General features: G+C 39.8%; 1 protein-coding gene across 1 annotated transcript in view; it reads left to right on the forward strand.

Moving 5' to 3' along the window:
* Nucleotides 1-27,113, forward strand: part of LOC121962746 (uncharacterized) — a 132,054-nt gene extending 104,941 nt beyond the window's left edge. The window contains exons 13-18 of the mRNA XM_088077390.1: nt 10,536-10,578; nt 18,695-18,809; nt 19,668-19,770; nt 21,692-21,761; nt 21,874-21,977; nt 24,251-27,113. Of these exons, the coding sequence (XP_087933516.1) occupies nt 10,536-10,578; nt 18,695-18,809; nt 19,668-19,770; nt 21,692-21,761; nt 21,874-21,977; nt 24,251-24,461 (646 nt within the window). The 3' untranslated portion in view covers nt 24,462-27,113. The remainder of the gene's footprint in view (nt 1-10,535; nt 10,579-18,694; nt 18,810-19,667; nt 19,771-21,691; nt 21,762-21,873; nt 21,978-24,250) is intronic.

A 27,113-nucleotide genomic window follows, 5' to 3' on the forward strand; every position in this document is an offset into this window, starting at 1 on the left:
GTGTGAATGTGCACAATTAACAGCTCTTGTACTGAATCTCTAATTATTTCAAAGCATCTTTGAACTGTAATAGCTCCCTGGCTCAGGTATTCCCTTTCCATGAAATCCTCCTTTATTCCACTGATTTGCAGAACAACCGTTTTTCATTCTGATTGCTTGGCATAATTTTTTATTTCTCTGTTATTCTTCCCCCCCTACCCATCACTGCTCATCGCTCATCTATTTAAAAAGCACACCTCCTGTGACCCACATGGCTGAGACAACCTCAGCGACAGGTACTCTGCTCTGCATGCCTGCCACAGTGAGGCTTTCATAGAGCAACAGTGCCCCCCAGTGGGTTTCTGTCAGCTGTGTAGAGGCGAGTAAGCATCTGTTCAGAGCACACTGTTACTGAACACTACGTTTAATCCCAATCCTCTGACCTCATTCTCTTCCTCTGAGTCTCTGACAGAGGCACGTGTACTTATGGCAGTGTTAGGATGGAGGGGACAATAATGTTTCAGCTTTACAGAAAGTATACCTGGCTCAGTTAAATAAATTCAAATTAACTGAAGCTTAATATTCACTAATTGTCAATTATGGGTCCTCTGATTTTTCATCTGGTGCTTAGTGATGCAGTAATAAGACCATCAGGGGCATTTATGGTATAATTTTAATCTGAAAGAAATTATTTCCTTGTTTTCCAAAAAAAATAGGAACCAAAGTTGACAATTAGAAAAGTGTACATATCTGAGATTAAGAAAGGGGTTTGTGTCTGTAATATACATGTATTCATCTGACCAAAACTTATGGCCAAAGTGATGTACATATAACAATAATAATAATGATAATTGTTAGAATTTATATAGTGATTTTCTAAGTACTCAAAGATGCTTTGTATTAAATGAAAAAAAACAAAAAAAAATACAAAATAAAGAATAAAAAATACTGAATAATGCTTACATGAATCAGAGGAACAAATACAAAGAACAGAATACAAATACAAGATATAGAGAAAATGACAGATTAGATTTGGGGGGGCAGTTGGAGACAGGTACCGTAAGCTTTTTTGAAAAGGTGGGTTTTGAGTTAAGTTTGGGGTTTGAGTGGAGTGAGTCTGAGTTATAGACGTTTGGAGGGCGGGAGTTCCAAAGGGTTGTGACAGCAATGGCGGTGCGGTGCTTGGTCCTGGTGATGGGGGTCAGAAGGTTGGCATCAGATGATCTGTGGTGACGAGTGGGGGACTGACGTTAGAGCAAGTCTGTAAGGTGTAAGGGGTAAGGTTTTTGAGGGCTTTGTAGGTGATGAGGAGGATCTTGGTGCTAATTTGATGCTGTTTGGGAGCCAATGAAGGTGTTGAAAGATGGGTGTGATGTGTTGTCTGGAGCAGTAGTGAGTGAGAAACCGGGCAGCTGAGTTCTGAAAGTCTTTTAGTTTTCGGAGGTCAGTGAAGGGGAGGCTGTAAAGAATGCTTTTGCAAAAGTCCTTACTGGAGGTTATGAAGGCATAAATGAGTGTTTCTGCAGTAGAGACACAATCCAAGACACAGTAGATGAAGGACAAACAGATGTCTCAAAACTCACTTTCACGTTCCACCTGACACAAGATCAACAAGGCTTGAAAGTCATGAAATAATATACAAAAAAAGCCTCATTTCCACTGAGCTGCGGGGTTTTGTTAATTTCACATTAGAATAGTCATTTTTGCATTTTCGTTAGAGACACTGCAGTGTTATGATTGGTCAGTAGATAATTGACAATCGAGACCAAGTACAATGGACTGTACAGGTAGGCCTGCTGACAGGCTGGGTTAAGGTACAGATGACACATATCGGTCCACCATAGTCTTTGTTATTAATGGGAAACATTGAGATATATATATATATATATAGCTCCAAAGTTTTGTAAATGTTGGTCAGGAAGATAGTGGCATTAGGGCATTAATTTGGCTGAAGGGAGGGACAGTCAACTTTAAGGGGTTGTACTTTGTATTCAAAACTCTCAACTTGGTTTTGAAGGGTTGTTCTCTTTAAAAAATTACTAAAATCACACCATTTATTACAGCCCGAAACTAAAATGCAGTAACTTAATGGCGAAGGGAGGGTCATGTATTTTGCCCCAGCTACACCCCTACTCTGATAAATAAAGTACATTCATTCATTCATTCACCCGGAATCAAATCAGGGACCCTGTGAGGCAACAGTGCTAACTACGATGCCACTGTGCTGCCAAATAAAGTACAGTTCCTTATTATTTTTCAAAAGTGTATTTAATATTTCTGTGTACTGGGGGTTATTGGGTTGGGTTTTTTTTGAGTACTTTACTGTACTTACTCAATAGCGACCCCACTTACCAACCAATGGGGGTGGATGAGGGGCCCACTTTGAAAACTTTGTCTCCCTTGCTTAAAATTCCAAAGCACTGATCCTGTGCATCCTGTTTTGAAAATATCACGCAACCCCGTTCTGCACGCAAATCATCAAGGTGCAGACATTGTCAGTGAAGGGGGAATACAGTGAAAGCTGGTTGAAGCAGTGATGAGGCTTTTGTCATCTAGTAACAGCCCTGTTTACATCAAGAGTACTGTCTTTGATGAAAACACAAAACAAATCTACGGTTTACGTATCTGCATGGATTAAGTATGGTTCCAGTGGGAATATATGAAAACTGTTTGGTGGAAAAGCAGCTGAAGTGCCTGCTGACAGAGTTGAGGATGTGTTCTCAATCCACAGCCAAAAGATAGGAACACAGCAGGGAAGAGGTTGATGGAGACTTCCTGCCTCACCGTGACAGAACGACCAGTTGTTCATTCGCAGATTGTAGTGAACGAGAAGGCTTGTAAACCTGAGGGGAGGAGTTGAGCTTGCTTGCCAGTCTGACTATAGGCGAACATTAATGACTTGATTTTAATGTGAGCATCATGAGGGAGCCAGGGGAAAGTACTGACAAGAGGAGTGGCTGAGCTGTTGAAGGTTGAAGAACACACCTGATGATGCCTTGTTGACCATTTGCAGAGTTCTCATTGCCAGACAGATGTTACAGTGATCAAGATCAGAGATGACCAGTGCCTGTGCAAGGAGTGAAGGGGTATATTCAGTCAGTTAGGACCTGACCTTTGATATTATACAGTGCGAAGCAACATGGCTAAGTGATTGATGCTACCTACATGCTCTAAATACAGCATGCACATAAACTGATTTAGATTTTTTTTTAGAAAGGACTTTTTTTAGGTGAATCAGTCTAAATAATGATTTATTGCTGACCCTCATCCCCTGTTGTAGACTTTTTAGCTCATGTGTCACACTCTAGCCTGCTTCTCCAAACTGAGGGTGTGCCCACTGAAATCTACTGTATATAATGTACTGTCTATGGACAAGAACCCCATACAACTCCACTTAAAAGAATCTGAACTACCCCTTTAAATGTGGTGACAAAAGCAAGAAGTGTGAATTTTGAATTCCTCTTTTTCTCATTCTTTTGAAATATATTTAACATCAAACAAGTTTTGAGATGTTGGAGGGGAACCTGCTGAAAGCAACGAATGTGAACATTTACACTAAATGTTGCAGAATTCAGCTTTCTTTTTATTATTTGGAAATCAAACCATTTTTTAAAGCTTTGCCTCGGATGGCATTCTTTCCCCTAAATGTTATGTGTCATTTGTTTGACTCATGGCAAGAGACATAATTGAATCTAGTATGATGAGTTGATCAAGGCTGAGGCAGATCAAAGGAAAAAGTTCATCGACTTGCATTCAAAGAGAGATTTTCTGCAATAACCCAGCTCGAGGTTAAGTAAAAGAAGTCGTTTAGTTTTTGCTGAATCAGTAGAGTCATAGAAAAATAAAAGTAACAAGTAGTCAGTCAGTCTGTGTTATGGAAAAAATGATATAAAATCTGAATTGCAACTGCTGCTTTTGACAGCAGAGTACACCGTATACCTTTAAAACCAAGGTTAGACTGATTAAAACACACCACACACTCCTGAGAGATGTACCCTGTTCACCAGGATGGATGAGGAGCAGCATTGCCTGCTTTAATTCAGGGCATTCACATGAATCCAGGTGTCAATTGTGCCACCTTGGCATGAGCCACAGAAGCTCTTCTCAGAGGTCAAACAAGCAAGTCAGCACCTTGCCCCAGGACAGCCAGCTGCCATCAAAGCACAGCAACAGGTGCAAGACTTCCCAGCCCATTTTCATCCATACAACGTTCAATTAAATGCATCATGTTGATGGTCTTCACTGACTTTTTGCTATCTGTCAAACAGCAATTGTCTAATCATAATTTAGCAACTTTAACTCAGAAAAAATATCTCTCTTGTGCTTTGCATTTCTCAACTTGTGAAGTGCACTTGGCAGTACTCAGTATCTTAATGTTTGGAAGGTTGTTTTTTTTTTAAATTGCTATGCCAAAACCAAAAAATACAAAAGCAAAAGTGTAAGGAATGTCTGTGTAACACAAGATGATAAGATAACAAGATGTTTGTTGGAGTTAAATAACAATGCTTTGGCCAAGAGTTAGCATATCATTAGAAAAAAACTCATTTAGGAGGACATCTGGTGGGTGGAGGCCGACAGGGTGTACTAGTTTGTTTAACTGTATATTTTTACACATTACAGTTACAGCTAAAAAATAACAACAGAAATAAACACATTTTCTTATGTCTCTCCGCAATTCAAAACAGTGACCAGTTTTCTGCCCAGAAGTGATTGTTGTTTTTAGAGCAATGTCACAGTGTTTCTGACCTTTTTATTGCTATTCTGTTGCTTGGGCAACCACTTTGGTTCCTGTTTACTTCCTGTCAGCTACAACGGAATCAAGGGGTACGTTCAGAAATACTCTCACTGATTCCTGGAGTGCACTGTGGCACAAATTGGACCGTCCATTATTTCGGAGCGCAGTTGGAATGTACCGTTTGGTTATCCAGATCACCATACTCTCAAGTCCACTTCTAAGGGTAGACTTAAGACCTTCCTCTTTGATAAAGCTTACAATTAGGGCTGGCTCAGGTTGCCTGGACCAGGCCCTAGTTAGACTGACATAGGTTTAATCTGCCGGGGGACTTTCTATGATACACTGAGCTCCTTTTTCCTTCACTGGCTCCCTCCATCTGAAAACACTCATGTGTGTTTACTGCATTACGCTAACTCCGTTGATTCTCCGGAGCATTCCTGCTCCCTTACTTCCTAGATTTCCTCGATCCTGGCTGCAATCTTGGCTGCACCTGACCGTGGTGATAGCTGTGCCGGTGCTGTGACCCTGCCTTTGGTCATGCTCGTGCTGTGGCTGCACTGATACCGTACCCACGGCTCACCCTGATCGTGGTCTTGGTTTTGCCATTGCTGTGGTCCTGTCTGAAGCTACGTCTGTTTTGTGGGTCCTGGTTGTGCCGATGCCGTGATCATGCTTGACGCACCCTCCTACTGCCATTATTATGAGCCACGCCTCCACTATCAATATACGCATGGGACTCTTATCAATACCCACAATATTTGCACATAACATAACATGCTATTAAAGAATGCATTTAGTATTTTTACTAACTATCATTATTGTAATATGACTTGCGTCGGTTTCTATTATCGCTTTGCATCTCCCCCTTTCTTTTTCTCTTTCCTTTTTGTCATAATTGTAGTTCATTTGTTATTTACGACATCTTTTGCACGTCTTTCCGTCCTGGAAGAGAGATCCCTCATCATCCTCTGCCGCTTTCCTGAAGTTTCTTCCTTTTTTTCCCCCCTGTAACAAGGGTTCTTTTTGGGGAGTTTTTCCTTAGGTGATGTGAGGGTCTAAGGGCAGAGGGATGTCATATGCTGTAAAGCCCTCTGAGTAGGGCTGCACCTAACGATTATTTTTTTATTGATTATTTTTACTCAATAAAAATAGCAATGAATTTACTGAAATAACATTTTAAAACTTGTCATACAATTCAAGTCACTTAACAAAACAGTTTGTCTTTGTTACAGTAACAAAACTCAAACCTAGCAGTCCAACAAAACATTCATTCATTCATTCATTTTCCGTTACCGCTTGTCCTCGTAAGGGTCGCGGGCTCGGGCTGGAGCCAATCCCAGCTGTCATCAGGCGGAAGGCGGGGTTTCATAAAAACAAAACAATAGCCAAACTATTTTTGTGCATTTTCAGTATGTTCCCTCAAATTTCCCCTTTTTGTATATTGGGGCGGACCCCCAGGACCCCCACTGTGACCCCCAGTCCCCCATGGAGATTATGCATGTGGTCCAGGGCTCTAAATCGTTGGAAATACAGGAGAAATGTTACACCGGGAGGACATTAGGAGAGGGCAGGGAAAAAACGTGAGGGTTGGCAAGTTTGCTTCTACCTCCTTAGGAGAAAACATACTGTGTAGTTTGCCATCCTGTGCAAACCTCACTAATGTGTAGTCCTGGTGGGGGGTCTGGAGACCAACGTGCCTGAGGCTAAAGTTTTAATGTCTTACATTAATGCACACTGGACACCTTTTGTACATACATATTGTGTTCTTTATATTTGTTTTTTCATTTTATATTTTTAAATTGCTTCTATATTTTTATCTCTTGTCCTATTTAAATTCAATATTTTTATTCTCCCTTTAATGGTAATTTTTTTGCACCAAAATATCAAGTCATATTCCTTCTGTATGTAAATGTACTTGGCACTAAATCGGATTCTGATTCTCATTCTCATTCTCAACCTCTGCTCACGTTATAACGTATCCAAAGCTGGAGCGTGTTGTACACCAAAAATAACCACCCGTGCTAAACACGGTGCACTATATGATCCCCCTGCATTACACGAAGCGGTGATTTTTAATAATCAAATTTTTCCATTTATTCAAGTAATTGTTTCAGCCCTAGTTTAAACCTTTACATAAACTGTTCAAAAGAAAATTTGTTTGAAAAGTTTATTTGAAAAATATTCTCAAGCGGCCCTGTAACCATAGTAACTCACACACTCCTGTGCTGCTGTCAGAATTAAGGCAGCCCTGTCAAGTTACTGTATTCATAATGTTTGCGAATGTCAAACAGCTGCTCCGTTAACATGCGTCGGTGCATGTGAACACCAAGGCTTCTTGTGTTCAGCTGATGATGCCAATTGCCTACGATAAAGCACTTAGAATCTCCACAGGAGACGGACTCAAATCAAACCAACCTGCTTGAGAACACACAGCGGGGAAAAAAAAAACATAATGTCAAGGCAACAAGGCAAAAGAATGAATTGGAACATAAGGAGCACAAGGAAGGAGTCATTATAAGAGTGCTTCAGAGGCGCACAATAGAAAAAGAGGAAGGGGATAAAGAAACAAAGATTGCAAAGGCAGAAAGGGAATATTGAGGGGTAGAGGAGGCAGGAGGCAAAAAAGCAGGAGGAGAGGAGTGCACATGAGCAAAAGGCCCTGAAGAATCAAGACTGACGAAAGAAAGAGGTGGTGATGGAGGAGAAGAACCTGATCACAAGGGCCAGATTCACTTTGAGTGATCATATAAAGGAGCAGCAAAGAGGCTGAGCTCTGCCACATGCAAAGAGTGGAAGGCGTTGCCAGTTAGGTGCCTGATCTCTGAGCTGAAGGGCCAGGAGCAGAGGAAAAGAAAACTTCTGTGCAAAAACTGGGTCTGAGAGCAGACAACAGTTGAGACTGACAAAGCGGGGCTCCACCTTTGTGGATCCTCTCATGATTTCCTATGAAAAAAATAATGCACTAAAAGTCGCACATGGACTACGTAATCATGAGCTAGTAATCCGTGTTCAACCCACATATTTGGGAGGGCTGTGATCTGCTGTGTGGAGGCAGGTTGGGGTTAGAGTTGGGTGTTGTTTTGGGGGGGGTTTCTGCTTCCGGTGTTAAATGGTGCCTGAAACAAAAGCTTTTTTTGATTTTTTGATTTTTTAAAGCCCAAAACTGTTAATAACACCAAAAAAATGTGTTAGGCAACTTTAATCTTGACTTTTCTTCATGGTAGGGCTGGGTGATGAAATGATTTAATCGATTAATTTGAATTTGTGGTTCAAGACGATTTTTAAAAATGCAAATGAAGGGGTGCTGAAAAACAGATCATGCATTAAGAAAGTAAGCACCTCAGCCACCTCTCTCCTCTGATAAATAAAGTACAGTCCCACAACACTGGTATAGAAGCCAAGCAATGTACTCCTGAGGACGGGGCAGCGGCAAAACATATTTTGGCAACCTAAAAAAAAAAAAATCAATATCATTTTAAGTGTTCACTATATATGAACATTGTCTCCTCTTTACCTTCCACATCAGCTGATGGAGGCAGAGGTAGAACAGCAGCTCCACAGTTCAGTGGAGTAAAATGAATTGTCTCAGTGGAGTCAATGTTTGATTTATTTGATATAACAGCTTCTGTAAGGTTTTGTCTTACGGAAAGGTAAAGCTGTAAAAATATTACGTATAAATATAATGTACACCTTAACTGATATTGACTTTTTAAGGTGGCTTAACACTAATCATTGAAGGCAGAGTTTGCTCACTGCTGTTAATTATAGTATGTACATGACACGGCGGTTTTCTACCCCAAAGTTATTGTGAATAAACATTTATGATTGTGATTCAGTCTATATCATGGGCTGTATAAATAAAATAGGTTTATAGCAACATTTTTCAAACATCTGGCACCAAAATGAGGCACCAAAGTCTGCATTATGATTCTGTCCAATCAGTAGCGGTCGTATAGGAACCAGTGCCATTTTGGCACCAGGTTTCGGTACCAAACCCTAGTTAGATGGGTCTCAAATCAGGACTTTGGCACAAGTCGTTCCCCAGGAGACTTTTTTTGGAATTGTGTGAAATCTGAGTAATTTGAAGGTCGTTGCCATGCTTCTTTTCCTAAACATAACCTCAGTAACCTTAGATCAAGTACGTAATTCATTTGTAGGATACCACATGTTGTTGACATGACAAAGAGGTTGTGTGATCATACAAAGATGGGACACAAATCCATTTGCTCTGTTTCAATCTAGCAACTTTTAGCTCAGTGTTAAGTGGATTGTCAGTGTATAACCTGGCTTTTTTTGAACTGCCTGAAATCCCACTTCATGCAAGTATAAAAATGTTTTTGCGATAAGTGGGAGGTTTTTCTAAATTGACATGTTTTCATTAGGTGTATTTTATATTTGCACAATTCGAGGATGGAAACCCACCCAGGGACAAGTGATAACCACCTTCAAGGTATCCTGTTATCTCTGAGCAGGGCTGCAGGGTTGGTCGAGCAGCTCAGTCAAAGAGAGTCTGGCTCTGTTAAACTTGCTTTGTGGAACAGCCCCATGATCTGCAGAGGGAAACAAACAAACCTACAGCACTTTACAACAGCAGCAGACAAATGGCCAAAATTAGACTTTAAAATGGAAACACTGATTCATAGGTTTAGCCCTGGCCTGCCATATGTTTTACAACCATTTGGGCTTCATTTAATATTTAGGACAATATTTTCCCCGAGTGTAGTATTCTTGTATCTCCCCAGGAGACCCGTGTGCAGGCTGGGAGCTGGCCAGCAACCAGAGAAACAAGGAGAGCCAGGCTCTATATCAATGACTCATAATGAAGATTAATTAAGTAGAGGGCAGCCCTTCATGAATTATGATATCTATTATAGAAGTAAAGGCAAAAACTGAAGAATTTAGTATGAAACTAAACTTAAAGCTTCGTGACGCCACTGAGCTTACAGGAAGTGATACGGATGGCATGTTTCAGTTTTGTAAGCAGAGGCTTTGTTTGTGCTGTTTCTGTGGCTCATAAGTTAAAGGCACAAACGACATAATTTCTCCATGAACCACTTAATTGTAAAAGACTATTTCGTTTATTATGTTTCCTGCACTCTGTTGGAGTCTCCACCTCATTGCCATATAAACATTTACATTGAAATGTGATTGATATGATTCAGGGCTGCACCTTGAAAGTTGGATATTCGAATCATCAGTCAGAGACTCTCAGTGGAGTTTTGTATTTGACCTGCAGTTTTTTGGGGTTTTTTCCTATAACCAATTTGATGACTTGTGTAGAAACTTGCCGTACATTTTGTGAACATGAAATGGATATATTGTTTTGCACAGTTTCCTGGAAATGCTTTATATTAAGCACATTTAATTACAGAAACAGTATGAATTTACAACATGGTGAAAAAGATCAGTTATTTCTAATACTTGTCTTTGGATTATATTTCAGTTTTTTAGTTACTATTTTATATGCTTTGCACTTTCTTTATATATATATATATATATATATATCAATGCTGTTTTTGCTTTTAGTTATGAAGAACACAGAATTTCCCTTGTGTATGAAATGTGCCATAGAAATAAACTTGCTATTGCTTTTCTATATTAAACATTTTTACTGTAATTGACCACATTGGTAACAGAAAAAAAAGAGTCAAAAATGTTTAAAGATTTAGGAGTGAAGTTGCTTTACAGCTGTTGAACACCAGTTTCTTTTTCTGTAAAGATTTGTGTTGCTCAATGACACATCGACAGTAGCTGCTGACATGAGAGATCACTGATAAACTAACTTTCCAAACTTCCTGTGTTTGTTTGTTTTTCCCCTCAGGTCTGAGAAAGCTGGAGAGATCGCAACTATTCCTCTGACTAAGGTAAGACCCCATTCTGTTCTGTTTGTAATGGTGAGATGGAGACTAGAAGGAAGATTATCATCATGAAGTACTGTGAATTTACAGTCAGTGTAGCTGTGAGCCTCCTAGCTGAGTAGAGAAATAATTTATAAATATCCTCTGAAATGGATGACACAAGATGGTCTTAGATACAGATATATAAATAATAAAATCAGACTAGTACAACAACACAAAATAAAACAGAAATGAAAATCAGACAAATACAACAATACAAATTAAAACAGAAATAAAATCAGAGTAATACAAAAATACAATTTAAAATGGAAATAAAATCAGAATCATACCATACAAATTAAAATAGAAAGAAAATAAGACTAATACAACAATACAAATTAAAATAGAAATAAAAATCAGACTAATACAAATTAAGATAGAAAGAAAATCAGAATCATACCATACAAATTAAAATAGACAGACAATACCCTAAGTAATTAAAAAAAAAAAAAAACTCATAGCATTTTAAAGAAAAGTTTTGAGAAGTCATTTAAAAGATATCCGTTAATCTGCCTGCCCTAGATCCTCAGAGCTGAATATGAGCACTAAACCTTACTGGTAACCAGTGAAGAGAGGCTTTAGGTCTTCTAGAGTTTGTGAAAGGCCCTGAATACAGCAAATTGCCATAATACAACTGAGGTGACATAAAACCACGACTGACCTTTTCCAGGTTAGGTTGACAGAATAAAAGTCTTGACATCTGAGATGCTCTTCAGCTGATAAAAACACGACTGAATGACTTTTGTAATTTGTGTTGCAAATGAAAGTTACTGACAGATAATACAGCCATATTACTTCCAGGTGTCTGGCTGCAGGTTTAACATGTGTAGACATGGAGCCAAGATGGTTTTTTTGGCTGGCGGCAAAGGCGAAGCCAGCCCTATAAACATGAGCGTCTGTCCGTGACTGAGGGAGTGATGACGTTACAGAGTTGCTGTTTCCCCATTGGCTGTTGTTTGAAAATAAAAAGGTGCTGACAGGCTGACTGAGCCATGTCATGTGTTCTTCACTTTCTGTCACCAGTGAAGCATGATAGCATGGTGGAATTGACAAGCTAGACAGATAACTAGACAGCCACAGTGGAAATGGCACTTTTAGATGGAAAGAGGGAGGATCACGTAATCAATTTATTTGAGGACTAGCCATGTCTGTATGACACAAGCCTTACACTTACTGAAACTTTATTGTTACAGTGTCAGAACGAGTGCCGCTGCCATTATGGGGAGAAGGAGGAAATGAAAGACTGCTTGAAACTGAAGTAAATGTTATGTGTTACAGTGTCTGAGCAGGTGCTGCCACAGATACAAAATTATCCTTTTGGTAATCGACGCTGGCTATCTGCTGCTTATTCTGCTTATTGGCAGAAATTGGCTATAATGCTTTTCAAGAACTATGCAGCCTCCGTCAATCACACTGGGATGTTCATACCTAAAATCTGAGTGTCAAATGTGCAAGCAGTTTAATTTGGTACGTCATTAATTTGAAAGCCAATGGATGTCAAATACAGGAAACATATATCAACAGGGCAACAGATTTCAACACAACGGCATCAAGAAAACCTGAAACTTTGAGCACAGTGGGAGCCTTACAGTACAGAGAGCAGAGTTAGCATTAGCATAACGAAAGTTCTGACAGCTAACATGGTAGGGTGTAGTTTTTGGATGAACACACTAAAACATAGTAGCAGATATTATTGTTTGTTTCAAGACCAATAACGCCGTCAGCCACTGCCGGTTACAAGCTAACAAACAGCCCCAGCAAGTAAAAGATGCTAACCTCTCTCACTATTCAGGTATTTCTGATTTTGATGCACAACAGACTCCTCATTGGAGTCACATCTAAAGCTGCATTTTTGGTTGTTTTTGCGGATCGATATACACAAGGATCGTTTTTACAATGTTATCATATGACTGCAAAGTAAAGACCTTTCTTGAGCATGTGCATTGAGAAGCTTGTAGTTTTTTTTCCTCTGTCTCTCACAAACTTAAAAGAAAGACAGGAAGACACATTATTAACAATTCTCTTGCTGTATATATGATGTTAAGCATTAATAATCGTAATTCTGTATTAATTTTTGACACATGAAAGTCAAGTCAAGTCAATTTTATTTATAAAGCCCATTTTCATAAAACACGTTTTGTCTCAGAGGGCTTTACAGCATATGACATCCCTCTGCCTTTAGACCCTCACTTCGCCTATGGAAAAACTCCCTAAAAAGAACCTCTGACACAGGGGGGACGGGGAATGGAAGAAACCTCAGGAAGAGCGGCAGAGGATGATGACGGATCCCTCTTTCAGGATGGACAGACATGCCAATAGATGTCATAAATAACAATTGAATAACAATTATGACGAAAAGGAAAGTGAAAGAGAGAGGGAGAGATGCACAGCAATAATGGTAAAAAATCCATGTCATATTACAATAATGATAGTTGTAAAATTACTAAATGCACTCTTTAATAGCATGTTATGTTATGTGCAAATATTGTGGGTATTGAAGTCCCATGCATATATTAATAGTGGAGGCGTGGCTCATAATAATGGCAGTAGAAGGTTGCGTCAAGCAGGATCACGGCATCGGCGCAACCAGGACCCACAACACAGCCGCAGCCTCAGACAGGACCACAGCAACAGCAAAACCAAGACCACGATCAGGGTGAGCAGGGGGTACAGTATCAGTGCAGCCACAGCACGAGCACAACCAAAGGCAGGGTCACAGCACCGGCACAGCTATCACCACGGTCAGGTGCAGCCAAGATTGCAGCCAGGATCCAGGAAATGTAGGAATCTAGGAAACCTACTTTTGGAGACTTTGGGAACGCCAAGCAGCCCTGCATTTTCAGATCACAGTGATCTTGAGGGTTGTTTGGGAACTATGAGCTGCGACAGGTAGGATGGAGTCTGACCATTTGGAGCTTTGTAAGTAAGGAAGAGGATTTTAAATTCAATCCTGGATTTCACAGGGAGCCAGTGAAAAGAAGCTAAAACAGGAGAAATATGATCCCTTTTTCTTGGTTCCTGTTCTGCACCAGTTGGAGGGACATCAGAAATTTGTTGGGGCAACCGGACAATAGGGAGTTAAAGAAATCCAGCCAAGAAGTAACAATTTTTGTATTAATTTTTCTGCATCTGTTTGGGACAAGATGTCTAATTTTTTTAATGTTACACAAGTGAAAGAAAGCAGTCCTAGAAGTTTGTTTTATATGGGAGGCAAAAGATATATTTTGATCAAATAAAACTCTGAGGTTCCTCACAGTTGTGCTAGAGGCCAAAGTAACGCCATCTAGAGAAATTGCATCGTTAGAAAAGGAGCTTCTGAGGTGTTTGGGGCCAAGAACACTAATTTCAGTTTTGTCCGAATTCAACATCAGGAAATTACAGCTCATCCAGGCTTTTATGTCCTTAAGACATGTCTGAAGTCTAAATAGCTGATGAGTTTCATCTGGTTTCATAGACAGATACAGTTGCGTATCATCAGCATAAAAATGGAAATTTACAGAGTGATTTTATTTTGCCAAGAGAAGCATATATAAAGTGAAAAGCATTAGTCCAAGCACAGAACCTTGTGGCACTCCGAAGCAGACTGAAACGGGTGAGTGTAGGACCCAAATGCAGTACTCTGAGGCTCAGGGACGGTTGGTAATAAACTTTATTTAAACCAACACGATTAAAGTCAATGATGTGGAAAGTTCGTTCTTCAGGCTGAGAGCCCAAACACAGTCTCTGGGAATCCCACGAAGAGAGGACACGAACCTTGCAGTTGCTGCAGCTGGAGAGCAGGAAGCCCCGTAGCCCGTCGAGCCGACAACACGTGGTGAGTGATCATCGTCGGTTGAGCACAGGGATAGTCAAGGGCAGGCAGGAGTTCCGTAACCAGGAAAGCAGTCCGCGAATGCAGCAGTACCGATGAGGAGAGAGCAGATGGATTGTCGAAGCCAGGCAGAGGAGACGTAACCAGGAGAGCAGTCAGGATTCCAAAACACCGATGCAGAGTACGTGGTCAGGGACGTAAGGCAGGTAGGTACACTAGGAGTCAGGCGAGGAGGGAATGTCGGGGACAGGCAGAGTCAGCGTCGGAAGATCTGGCAGAATATCGCTGGAGAGTCTCACATAATGCTGAAGAACAATCTGGCAGAGAGTGAGTGTGCTGGAGTGGCTTATATGCAGGGTTGATTGGTGATCAGTTGCAGCTGTGAGGTGAGCAGGCTGTGGAGGTGGGCGTGGTTTGCAGGTGGGGTGAGCAGAGGGAGGGTGAGTGGAAAAGTACTGGCAGAGGAGGAGGAGGAGGCAGGCAGGCAGGCAGGCAGGTATACACCATGACACAGACCTTACTAGACCTTACAATGATGTGAAAAACCTCAGAATGATCTGATAAGTATGATTTAAACCAGCTTAGTGCCATTCCTTTAAGGCCAATTAAGTGTTCCAGTCTGTGCAGTAAGATTCGATGGTCAATGGTGTCAAATGGGGCACTGAGATCTAAAAGGATTAAAACAGAGACCAGGCAATCAGTAAGTCATTAGTAATTATTACTAGTGCCGTCTCTGTACTGTGACGAACTGAAACTTGACTGAAAGTCCTCGAATAAACTTTTATCTAGCATTCTTTTATTTAGCAACCATTTTCTCAAGGATTTTAGAAAGAAAGGGGAGATTAGATATTGTTCTAAAACCTCTGGAACGCGAGTGGGCTTCTTTATAAGGGGTTTAATGACAGCTACTTTAAAGGACTGTGGTACATAGCCCTACATTGATTATATATAATAAAGAATTGTCAATTAGGGGTAAAACTTCCTTAAGTAGCCTGGTTGGGATGGGGTCTAATAGGCATGTTGATTGCTTGGATGCGGAAATCAAAGTGAGTCGGTCAAGGCCAATGGGGGGAAAAGGGGAAAAATGTTCCAAATAAATTCCAGGCCTTGCAGCCATATCCAAACTACCTGTGTCTGAGGTAATGTGTCACTGTAGCTATTCAGAGCAACAGTGGGTAAAACTAAATTCACTTTTTTGAAATTGCAGTCTTACTCACTTGAAAACTATTTACATCCACTGAATTGCTGATATGAGTCAGTCCAGTAAAGACTGTTTAACCGTTTGTTGTCCTCAGCAGCTTTGGTAGTTGCTGAAAGCTGAAAAAATTCCCATCCAACTGAGTCATGTAATTCTTACATGAACCAAAAAAGTACTATTGTGATTGAATTATATAAAAATGAAATAAAAGTCTGATAAGTTATGTAACTATTGCCTAGTTGACTGTAAGTTCTTGAAATTACTGTTAAAATTCTACATATTTTAAATTTTATGATGTTCATCTAAGTTTTATTTGATTTTTTTTGTATTTTAGAGTGGTTTGATTAAGTTGGATGGACATTTTATACATGACATGACGGGCTGTCAAGCCACGTGACGGCCACAGCACAGCCTCCATAGTCGAATGCGACGCGCGCAGGGTCTATTTCATTCGTAATGAATTATTGGATTTTCATCAGTATAATTATTAAGACGGATATTTTTAAGTAAACACAGCTGAAAATCTTCACTCTATTGCATGTTTAACTAGATGTTGACAGAAATATAATTATCAAGATGAGCATGTTTGTTGACTGACACGCAGACTGCAGTCTGCAGCCCAACAAAGTGGATGAGAACATCAATAAACAGAATTTAAACAAACAGAAAAGGAAAGCATTTATATTTGCAGTCTACTCAGCCACAGGAGAACCACAAAACTCAAGGAAAATGACAAAATAAGCACAATCTCAGCAAGTCTACTGTATCAGCCGGCAGGACGCTGCTTCTGAAACACTTCCAGATGCTCCTGATGGGATATAGAGCCGTGTGGAGGACAGAGCACAACAGTGCTGTAGATGTTATGTCATCAACACTGCTGGTGGCATCAAGACATCAGAGCCACATGCAGAGCTGGATAATAGTTTGTGGAGAAATCAACAGCAGCAACATGTGGTCAGCTGGTGTTTGGATCTAATCACACAGGAAACAGTGCATCTACCCTCCCCTACCTAAACATGCAGCAATTAGCTGTAGTGGCTAGCCGGGCCAGCTTCATCACAGGAGAATAACTCAGAGAATTAAAGTGCACCAGGTAAAATTATTCCAACAGTCTTATCAACCTAACTCACACGGAGGAGGCTCAGCTGACACAGACGCACAACAAATCCACCGTCTGACTCTCTGCTGCTGCTAGTAATGGAACCCAAGTTAATCGTTTCTGTCATGAGATTGCACTTTATCCAAATGGAGAGCCAAGAGTCTGCAGGCTTTCGTTCCAACCAAAGTGGGGATTTCAGTGATGAGCACAACTTCAGAGTCAGAGATAATCAGTGAAAATCAGGAAGATCTTTGCTCAGAACAAAAAGCTGCATAATGGAAGATGGCTCGATCACAGAGGGATGAAAGCAAGTCCCTCAGCTAAAATAACATGGTGTGGTTTAACACATCCCGTTCTAAAAGGGAACTGTAATTTTCTTAAAAATGATATTATTCAGGAGGAGATGCTACAACCTGCTCATTAACATGCACATTGCTGGGGTACACGAGGAAACCACTAGGTGGCAGCATCATCGCGCTAAACAGATGCTGCCTGCCAGAGGTGATTTGAATGGAGATCAGAATTTACAATTTACAATATAAATAAACATGCTGTCACTCTCAGAAAGGATTTTATGTCAACACTAAACACTTGTAAGACAGGGAAACTTTCTAACTTCTCTCTTCCAGTGGCTAGAGTTTATGTATGTCCTGTCCTCCTAAACTGTGAAATCCATTGGAAAGGACTAATCCATGGCAGGATTTCAGTACATGTTATGATGGTGATCCATGGTCACCAAAGGTCTAAAATTAGTGCTGTGCTCATGGAATTAACTATAGCTAACATAATTTCTATTATCTCGCTCGCTGGAGGCTGCAAATGTCCTGTTGGCGGGTGGGATGGCCATGACAACGTGTACTGAAATCCTGTCATGGACCGGTCCATTATTCCAGTAGATTTTTCTGTTCAGAAGGACAGGACTTATAAAAATACTAACTATTGGAAGACGAAAGAAGTTAGAAAAGTAGGACAAAGATTCCCTGTTTTATAAGTGTTTAGTGTTGACATAAAGTTGATTCTGAAAGTAACAGCATGTTTATTTATATTGCAAATGTTGTTTAACTTCTGCTCTATATTCTGGCAGGCAGCTTCCGTTTACTGTGATGATGCTGCCACTGTATGGTTTCCCACCAGTTTTAGTATTTTTTTTCCATCATGTTATAAAGCCTCATGAATAGTATCTTCCTTTTTTAAAGGCAGTTGTTCCCCTTTAAAATGCATTTTAACATACTAAATTATAACTACTTTCATCATGATACGATATATCAATTCTTTGGACAACGATACGATATTGCCGATATCTCAAGTCTGCTTGGATCCGATATTGATTCTATGTGATTTAAGGGTCGGTGATCGATGTGAGAAAATATAATATGCTCATTTAACACAGTTAGTGACAGAGAAGCTGCCACCCCCTATTTCTTTTTTGCTTTTGGCCAAAAAAAGATAAAAACAACATCCAAATAATTTTTAATAATTAAATCTGGTTTCTATTTGTCAGAAACCCCTTTCTGGAAAAAAATGTCACTGTGTCTTCCGACAGAAAAGCACAGATGAATTTCAGCCTGCAGTCTTTTCAGCCGAACATTTGAAACTGAGTAGCTAATGTTGCTGCATGAAGCCACCATTGGCCTGACGCTGTGTGACAGTGACAGAATTTCAAAATAGAGGCATATCAAAAGGAGGATGATATGAATCAATGTTTACACTTTGCATTGATGATACGTGATCGTTGCTCATTGAATCGATATATTGATTCTGATCAATGGGTTGTTACACCCCTAGCAGCAACATACTGTGTGTAAAAACATTATACTAATATATAAAAAAAACCTTCTCTTTTTGCGTGCAAACTTTATTGTAAAACTTGCTTTGAGTTGCTCTTAAGTACAAAAACATGCCTCCTTTCTTCTTCCTTGTCATGTCCTCATTTTCAACATCCACCTACATCCATCACCCTCCCCGACCCATGTAGATTATTAATGAACGTTACAGGGCATACTCCTGGGTGGCTGAGCTGATCCAGGTGTTTATCGCCATTAGCATCACTGTGTCCTTCCTGGTGATGGGATCTGCCATGAAACACACCAGTAAGTTTACTTGTGCTTTTACTCCATTAGATTAACGCACATGTGATGCCGCTGCCACAGAGACGGTTAGAATTACAAGAACATTGCTAGTGTCACTTTAACTGTTAAAGCAGGGAAAAGTGTAATGATCTTAACAATACTTTCAGTCATGGCAATACTTGTGGTATGTAGTAGTAGTAATAAAACAAGTTATTACTATATAATTTTTAACATAATTAGAGAATTGTAATATTTAAAGGAATAATTACATATTGTGAGGAATATGCTTTTTGATTTTTTGAAAGAGCTGGATGAGACGATGGATATCACTCTATGGTTATTAGTCTTAGCTTATCATACAGACTGGAGGAAGGGGAAACAGCTATCTCCTGGGTGAGCTAAAGGGACCTCCTGGAGTCTTCTCTGGGTGCCAAGAAAATATATGGTCACATACAAAATCCCCATTGAACCATAACTTGTAGTTTTTAGACATTTGTGCACATTTAAATAAAAGATATGAGATGTTAATAGTGACCTTTAGAGATGCTGGTTGGCAGATTTTTTGTTACCTTTGGACAGAGCCAAGCTGCCTGTTTCCCTCTGCCTTCAGACAGATAGTTGATTGTTGACTCTTTCACAAATTATCAATCACTGACACTTTGGGTTAATGGTTCATTCCTTCAGCCATCCCAAGGTCATCTGTATTTGACAATCTTGGAAATGAGACAGTCAGCTATCTCTCATATGAAACTTTTAAGCTAAAGCTAGCTGTAGCTTCACATTGACTGATAGAGAGGTAGAGTGGTATCAGTCTTTCATCTCATCTGCCGCACATTTCCTAAGTGTTTTTTAAGGACTGACTGGATGTGCTTCTTTCAGTTGACGGTCTGGTGAGCTCATTGTGGAGCAGCAGGCTGGAGTGGCTGTCGAAAGCCTGGGAGAGAAACCTGCCAAACAAAGAGCACATCTGCTCAGCCAGAATGTGAGCACAGACATGACCTCCACAACAAAGAAACAAAGTTAATGTCAGAAACTGTCAGGAAATATGGACACACACACACACACATGCACACACAGTGTCTCAAAGATCTAATGAGTTGGGTGTAAATTCAGAGTGCCAGGTCCCCTAATATCAGCTGTCCTTACATAAGTTTGTGACAGTGAAAACGTAAACCCAAGGTGTCTGTAGCACCGAGGTGTCTATTCAGCCATGAATTGTTATCATCCCTTATATATATATATATATATATATATATATATATATATATATATATATATATATATATATATATATATATATATATATATATATATATATATATATATATATATATATATATATATTTGTGTGTGTGTGTGTGTGTGTGTGTGTGTGTGTGTGTGTGTGTTGACTCACATATGACCTGATGTATGAAAGTTGCATTCTTTAAAGCACTCTTTATACTATGTTACCTGACTTTCTGGCAGTAAATTTGTGATTTTTCTTGTAAATGTACCACTTTAACCAATTTGGAAACCCTAGCTCAGCTCTGAAGGAGCTCAAAGGAATTTGAAAGAAGCACAGTAGCAGCACACTGAGGATGTCAGAGGGTTGTGATTCGTTGATCGCAATGTTGGTCCAGGATCGCAATGTTGGTCCAGGATCGCAGTGTTAGTCCAGGATCGCAATGTTGGTCCAGGATCGCAGTGTTAGTCCAGGATCGCAATGTTGGTCCAGGATCGCAGTGTTAGTCCAGGATCGCAATGAGGAATGTTGATCCAGGAGCATGTCCCACCTGAGCAAAGCATGTTGTGCAGTTTCAGCCATTACAGTAGAGCTGTGAAAGCAGTGAAAGCATAAGTGTGAGTAATAGCACTGATGATGGCCGCCTTCGGTTGTGCAGTGCAGTGAGTCATTTCAGTGTCAGCAGCACAGCAGCAGGACACTGACACAGATGCGTCTGAAAGAAGCGCAGTTGTTTCTCATGTTGTTAATTACATGCTTTTCTGCCATGTTACATCCAATTGTCCTCTCAAGACAACCAGAAAAACTACTCAGGAATAGCCTGAGGAACATAACAAAGAGCTCAAGGTATCGACCTGACCTCACAATTCCCTACATCCCAATCTGATCAAGGTCTTTGGGGATGTGGCGTTACCCTAGAGGTACCCCTTATCCACATTGGGGTCTCGTCGGATCGGACTTGGCTATGACCTGTTGAGACCTGGACACAGGACCTCTGGGGGTGTCCTGAGGTGCACCAGGTCATTGGTGACGGATCCCTTGAGTGAATTGTAGGGTCGACATCCCACAGACACTCTGATTTAAATTAAATAAATGAAATAAAAAAGGGGAAGATAAAAACCATGGAAATGACCTGGAAAAAAAGTGTTTCAATATTTAAAATAATTTTGGAACTTCATTTGAAATATGAAATTATGATCATTTGAAATAAAATTTTCCCCTAGCTTTGCTCTTTTTTCCCCCAAGACATTTTTGCCTACATTTTAAAAATAATTCTCTAAATCTACTAAAGTCTCGCAATTTGTAAAACACTTATTAACCATGTTTTTGAAAGAACCGTTCAAACGTTTAAATATTTGCAAAAGGCAAAAGGAGCATAAGACAAGTAATGTCACTCAAGGTCTCAAAGAGTTAATGTTTTGGCCAATCAGTGTATGTCTCTCAGAGTTGCATGTGTGGAAGTGTAGTGATCTGTAGAAGCAGCCTCTGTGATAAATGCAGCTTCAGTGAAACTAGATATTCTCCCTGGTTGTATCTCCAGAAATTTCAACACAAGCTGCAGTTTATTTTCTGTCTCTCTTCACATAAATGAAGATGAAAAGTGTGATTCATGTGAAACACTCGTCAGATGTTCAATCTAAATATTGATTCCATGCTGCTTCGTCTGTCTTTCTTCCAGCATGGCGAAAGGATTCATGTCACTGCTCGCATTCCTTGTCATCTTCACTGTGTCAGTGTGTGATCCCAGGGTAAGTGATACAAACGCACACACACGACTAGTCATGATTGAAGATGGAGACTAATGATGATGAAGCACTCCAGCCTTGAATTCTGTCAGTCACCGCTGCTTTCTGTCTCCAGGGATTCGTTGTCATGTTGGACAAAGTTGTGTCTTTCTCCCTCAACACTGAGGTGGGACTGTTTGTCTTCATCATGCTGAGAGAGGCCAGAGAAGACAGATTCCAGTGAGTTCCTCTGTTTTTTAGTAATACATGTATGTTTGGTTTTGGGTTTGTTTGTTTGTTTGTTTGTTTTTTTTGCACAAAACACAATATTGTATGTCTACTACTGTAATTACCTTCACCAACAAGCTTATGTATTCAGTTTGTTTGGTTTGTCAGCATGGTTAAAGGAAAAGAATAATGTCCTGATTTTCATGAAACTTTGTAGAAAGCTGTAGCATGGACTTATGAAGAACATGTAACGTTTAAGAGCAGATCTGAATCTTTTTTTTTTTGTTACCAAACCTTTACTTCAAGCCAGTTTTGGTGATAATAAATCACAACAAAATCAAGTGTTTACAGGTAATAAAAGTATAAACCAAAACACAAGTTAGCAGATAAACAAGCGAAAACACACAAGGATAGATACATTTAAAAAGGTAGATTAACAAAATAAACAAAGAAATTAATAAATAATAGTAGGGAGGAGAAGTAGAAGGAGAAAAGGAAAAGAGAGAGAGATCATTATGGTCCAAGTCCACTTCCATTACATTGCTAATAAAGACAGGCATCTTTATTGTGTGAAAGATATTTTAAAGTCAAAATCAAATCACAAATTTGATCAATTAGGTCTATTTTTCACTGTAGTTAATATTGCAAGACAGAGCATTTGGCACTGGCAGAAGAAATGTTGTGCATCTTAGTATCCACTAGATGGTAGTATAGTTCAGTGGTGACAAAACACAGACAAGCTGCTCAAACTTAAGACAGAAAGCAGTCGTCATGGAGAATTCAGTGGTGCCATGGGAGAACTGGAACAATTTAAACAATGCTTTTTTTAACTAAAGTGGGGCAATGGAAATGTTAATACACACATGCTATAATGCTCTTAGTTACATGCAAATGTGAATTGTTTGCAATGGGCATCACCAGACATATTGAGGAAATATATGTAGACTTATATAGAGGCTGGGCTTTCAGATTTGCTTATCATAGAATACTGGACTGTTGGCCTTGGTCGAGGTCTAGCTCTCTCAGTGCCCTTCTTGTCACTACTGCAGCTACTGCTGTTACTCCTGTGGAGCAGTTAGTAACTTTTTTAAAAAATGCTTTTTGTCATATTTGCTGAAACTGTCAGTACATCCACACGGAAGTATATGCAACTCATAAAATGTGGAAAAAATTCTGGTAGCCCCTCCCACTCCTTGTCGTCTTGTGGCATGTTCTAGAATCTACCACAAATGAATAAAACAACCAATCAGAGCTGTGGAGTCTGTAATGCAGCTGTCAATCATGTCAATCTTTGCTTGAACTGCAGTCAAGGCAACATTCTCTGAAATGTATCTGATATTTTCTTTAATTTTCTAGTAAGAGAAATTATAAGAGAGGTCAACTCCAGATGCAGCAAACATTCTTAATCATCAAAATCTCCTTTTACTCAGGAGTGCTCAATGTTGAATCTCACTGATCCTAAGTCATCTATTAGCACAGGTAACACCCCCTAAACAATATATAAGGGCAGGTTTTGTGCCTTGTGCCAAGGCCCCATGACCAAGACTGGAGAGATGACGCCAAAAAAGGCTGAAAGAAGAAGAACTTCTGCATGAGTGAAACTGGCCTGCTGCGCCTGAGAATTTCATGTGACTTTGTTGTACACCCTATGACCTAAAAAAGCGAACAATGTTTCCTTTATAGTTCTGTGAAATATGTTTTTTTCGAATTGCCTCAAATACCACCTCATTTGACTGTAAAAACTTTTTTTTGCAATAAATGGGAATTTCTCGAAATTGATGTGTTTCCGTTAGTCAAAATTTCTTATCACAATTTCAGTTTATGAAATTTGAGGGTTAATGGAAACCCGCCTAATGTTTATTAGTTCCTTCCAATAAGTTAACTCGTTAACAGAAGTGTTACCTGGAGAGTATTTTAATCAGAGCAAGCATACGCTTTAAAAAAAAATATATATGGTTAATAAAGTTTGGGTTATGTGGGTTTGCATTGAGACTTAATTGAAAAGAAATTTTAATTTTCCTAATAATTGGTATCAAATAACAAAGTTATCATCAGGAAACTCATTAGGAAATGAACCTGTCAAATAAAGTGTGAAATAAAGTCTGCAGACAGTTTTCCTCCTGTGCAACATGCCATCAAATGGAAAAGTTGTAAATGTTTTGCAAACCATTTTTATGCAAAATGCCCCAAAGTTCAGCTCAAATGTTTTGGTATGTTTGGAAAAACATGAACTTCAACGAGTTTGAATGTTTGATGCACAGCTGACCTCTGTCTTGTCCTTTCAGACACCTGGCTGTCCCTCTGCCAGTAGGTGACTGTGTCTTCAGCCTCAGTTGGCTGCTCCCCTGCTACTTCCTGTTTGCAGTAACCTACGACGTCCTGCAGACCCTGGCAGACGTGGCTCATTACCTGCCTTTCTACAGCCACAGTCAGGAGCTGCTCTACCACAATGTGACTGAGAGTTTAACTGCAGCCAACATCTCCATCCTGCTCTGATCCTCAGGCAGACACATCACTCAGTGGGAGTTTAAGTTGCCAAAAAGCAGAAGCTTCGCAAGTGCTTTTATATTCTATTCACACTTATTAAGCTCTTGATACAATTTTAACATTTTAGAATGAAAGTAATATTTGCTTTGGACAGTGTCTTTGGCCATTTCTGTATTTTTGCACTCCACTTTGCCATGACTACTTTATCAAACAGAGATCTGCTTTTCTTTGTTTCTTCAGATTTGGTGGCCTCTGCTTTGTAAACTTGATGAATTGCAGAGTTGAATGCATCTGCTCCCTGGTGTTGTAGAACTGTAAATATGATACAAGTTTTAATTAAATACTGTATAAGAAGTAATAGCTTGAATAACTATCAGTGTAATTTGCAGTATGAAAATGACGTTTATTTAAATGTGCTATAATATTGCGTTCGCTTTTGCTTGACTTTCATGATATCAGTCAATTTAAGAGCAATCTATATACTGTTTGAGTCAAATGTCACATGGTGTCTAAAAAATGCACCATGGACCATTTTTATACTGGTAATGTTACTGCGGCTGAGCCACCAGGGGGAGCTGCTCGTCTCCACTCTGCACATTGAAACATTAAGTTAGACTTCCCAGCAGTGTGTTCACATGCATGTTCACACAGTCGACTACATTTTAATTCAGGCATTATCTGACTCTGTTACCCATTTTCCACCAATATGGATCAGATTCTGTTTAGTCTTGCATCTATTTTTAATTGTTGAGAGCATTTCGACCAAAAATAAATTGGCTCAGATCCTGAAAAGTTGGTTCTTACCCCTTGATTCCACCAGCAGCGTGTCGCTGGCATTATGTCTGCGATGCGGTTTTGCGCCGTCCTCCACACGTCTCTATATCCCACCAGAAGTGTCTGATACTGATGTGGACTTGCTAAGATTGTGCTTATTTCATTATTTTCCCTTGATTCTGTGGTCATTTCTCTATGATTTTTTTGTGATTCTACCATGGCTGAGTATGCTACATATGTAAATGTTTTCCTTTTTCTGTCTGTGCTGTGCTCTTTCTTGTGCTGCAGCCTGCAGTCCAGCCAGGAACCAAGAAAATCAAAGAATTCTGACCGTGTTTCAGTCACACACAAAAAAGAAACATGTTCATCTTGATAATTATACAGATCAGTATAAAAAAATCTAGTTAAACATGAAGTAGATTGAATATTTGTGGCTGTGTTTCAAGGTTCTTGAGTTATGGCTAAAAACAGGTTTCATGGTCACCTTGACCTTTGACCTTCAACCACCAGATTGGAATCAGTACATTCTTGAGTCCAAGTTGACATTTGTTTGTTTGTTTGTTGATTTGAAATTTGAGGATACTTCCTCACGGTCATCTTCACATATTGTGTTCACAACAATGGGACAGACGCAAGGTCACAGTGACGTTAACCTTAGACCACCAAATTCTCATCAGCTCATCTCTGAGTCCAAAAAAATGTTTGTGTCAAATTGGAAGAAATTCCTTCAAGGTGTTTGTAATACATCACTTTTACAAGAATGAGATGAATGCAAGGTCACCATGACATTGATCTTTGACCACCAAAATCTGATCACTGTATCATTGAGTTGACTCAAACGTTTGTGTTAAATCTGAGAAAATTCCTTCAAGGTTGAATCACATTTGAGTAATCACATTCACAAGAATGAGACGAATGCAGGGTCACATTGACCTTAAAGTGAACCTCAGCTGTGACCTTAGACCACCAAAATCTAATCTACTACTCATTTCCTCAAGGTGATCTTGAGATATCCCGTTCACAAGAAGAGGACAGACATATATAGTTACTGATAATACTGATCTCGACTAACGACGGCACAGAGGCATAAAAATGCCCAACCAGCACGTTGTCGCATCGCTGGCGCTTGTAGCACGGCATAAATACACGGCGCTCCCATTGCAAAGCATTAAATAAAAAGAAACGGCCCCCAAGTATTCACTGATAATACTGAAAAGCCGATTCTGAAGCTGAATTTTACATGAAGCAGGTTACTCACTGTTAAAGTGGGCCAGAATGGATCCTATGCTGAGCCAGTTCTGGCCCACAGGCCTTATGTTTGACACTCCCGCTTAAATGTATCCATTGTTGCCTTCTCCTTCCTCTCTGTCCAACCTGTTGAATACAACACGCCTACTGATGTCATCATTGTTCTCACTTCAGGTTAAGAGGAACCTGTTTATGTTATTATTCATTAATTTCTTGGTTCAAGCTGTGAACCGATTCTGAAACGATTCATTTTTGGCGGGAATGCTCTGAACAGTTCACAGTTAGCTGAGGGAACCAGAGTGGAACCTGTTGCATGTCTGTGGAAATGAGGTCTGAGTGGAGTCAGCAGAAAGCTACTGGTTTCATTTCGGAGACCCAAAAATCCAACTGGTTGCAACTTCGCTTTATTTGATGATGTGAAATACAAAAACTATCCTTATCCTTCTCACTTTGAGAGTCCCTGCCCTAAAAACCAAACTCTGAGAATAAAGCATGCCTCTTCAGTCTGACTGTGTGAAAGCACCAGCATGACAGGAACATGATGGAGGTTCACGCTCTTTGAAATCAATGTTTTATTGGTTTATTAAAGCCATTTTGTTTGTGTTTTCACATGAATAAAACATAGATTCATGATTGCGA

This window comes from Plectropomus leopardus, chromosome 5 (genome assembly GCF_026936395.1).
Source record: "Plectropomus leopardus strain MGB_pleo_1.0 chromosome 5, ASM2693639v1, whole genome shotgun sequence".
NCBI lineage: Eukaryota > Metazoa > Chordata > Actinopteri > Perciformes > Serranidae > Plectropomus > Plectropomus leopardus.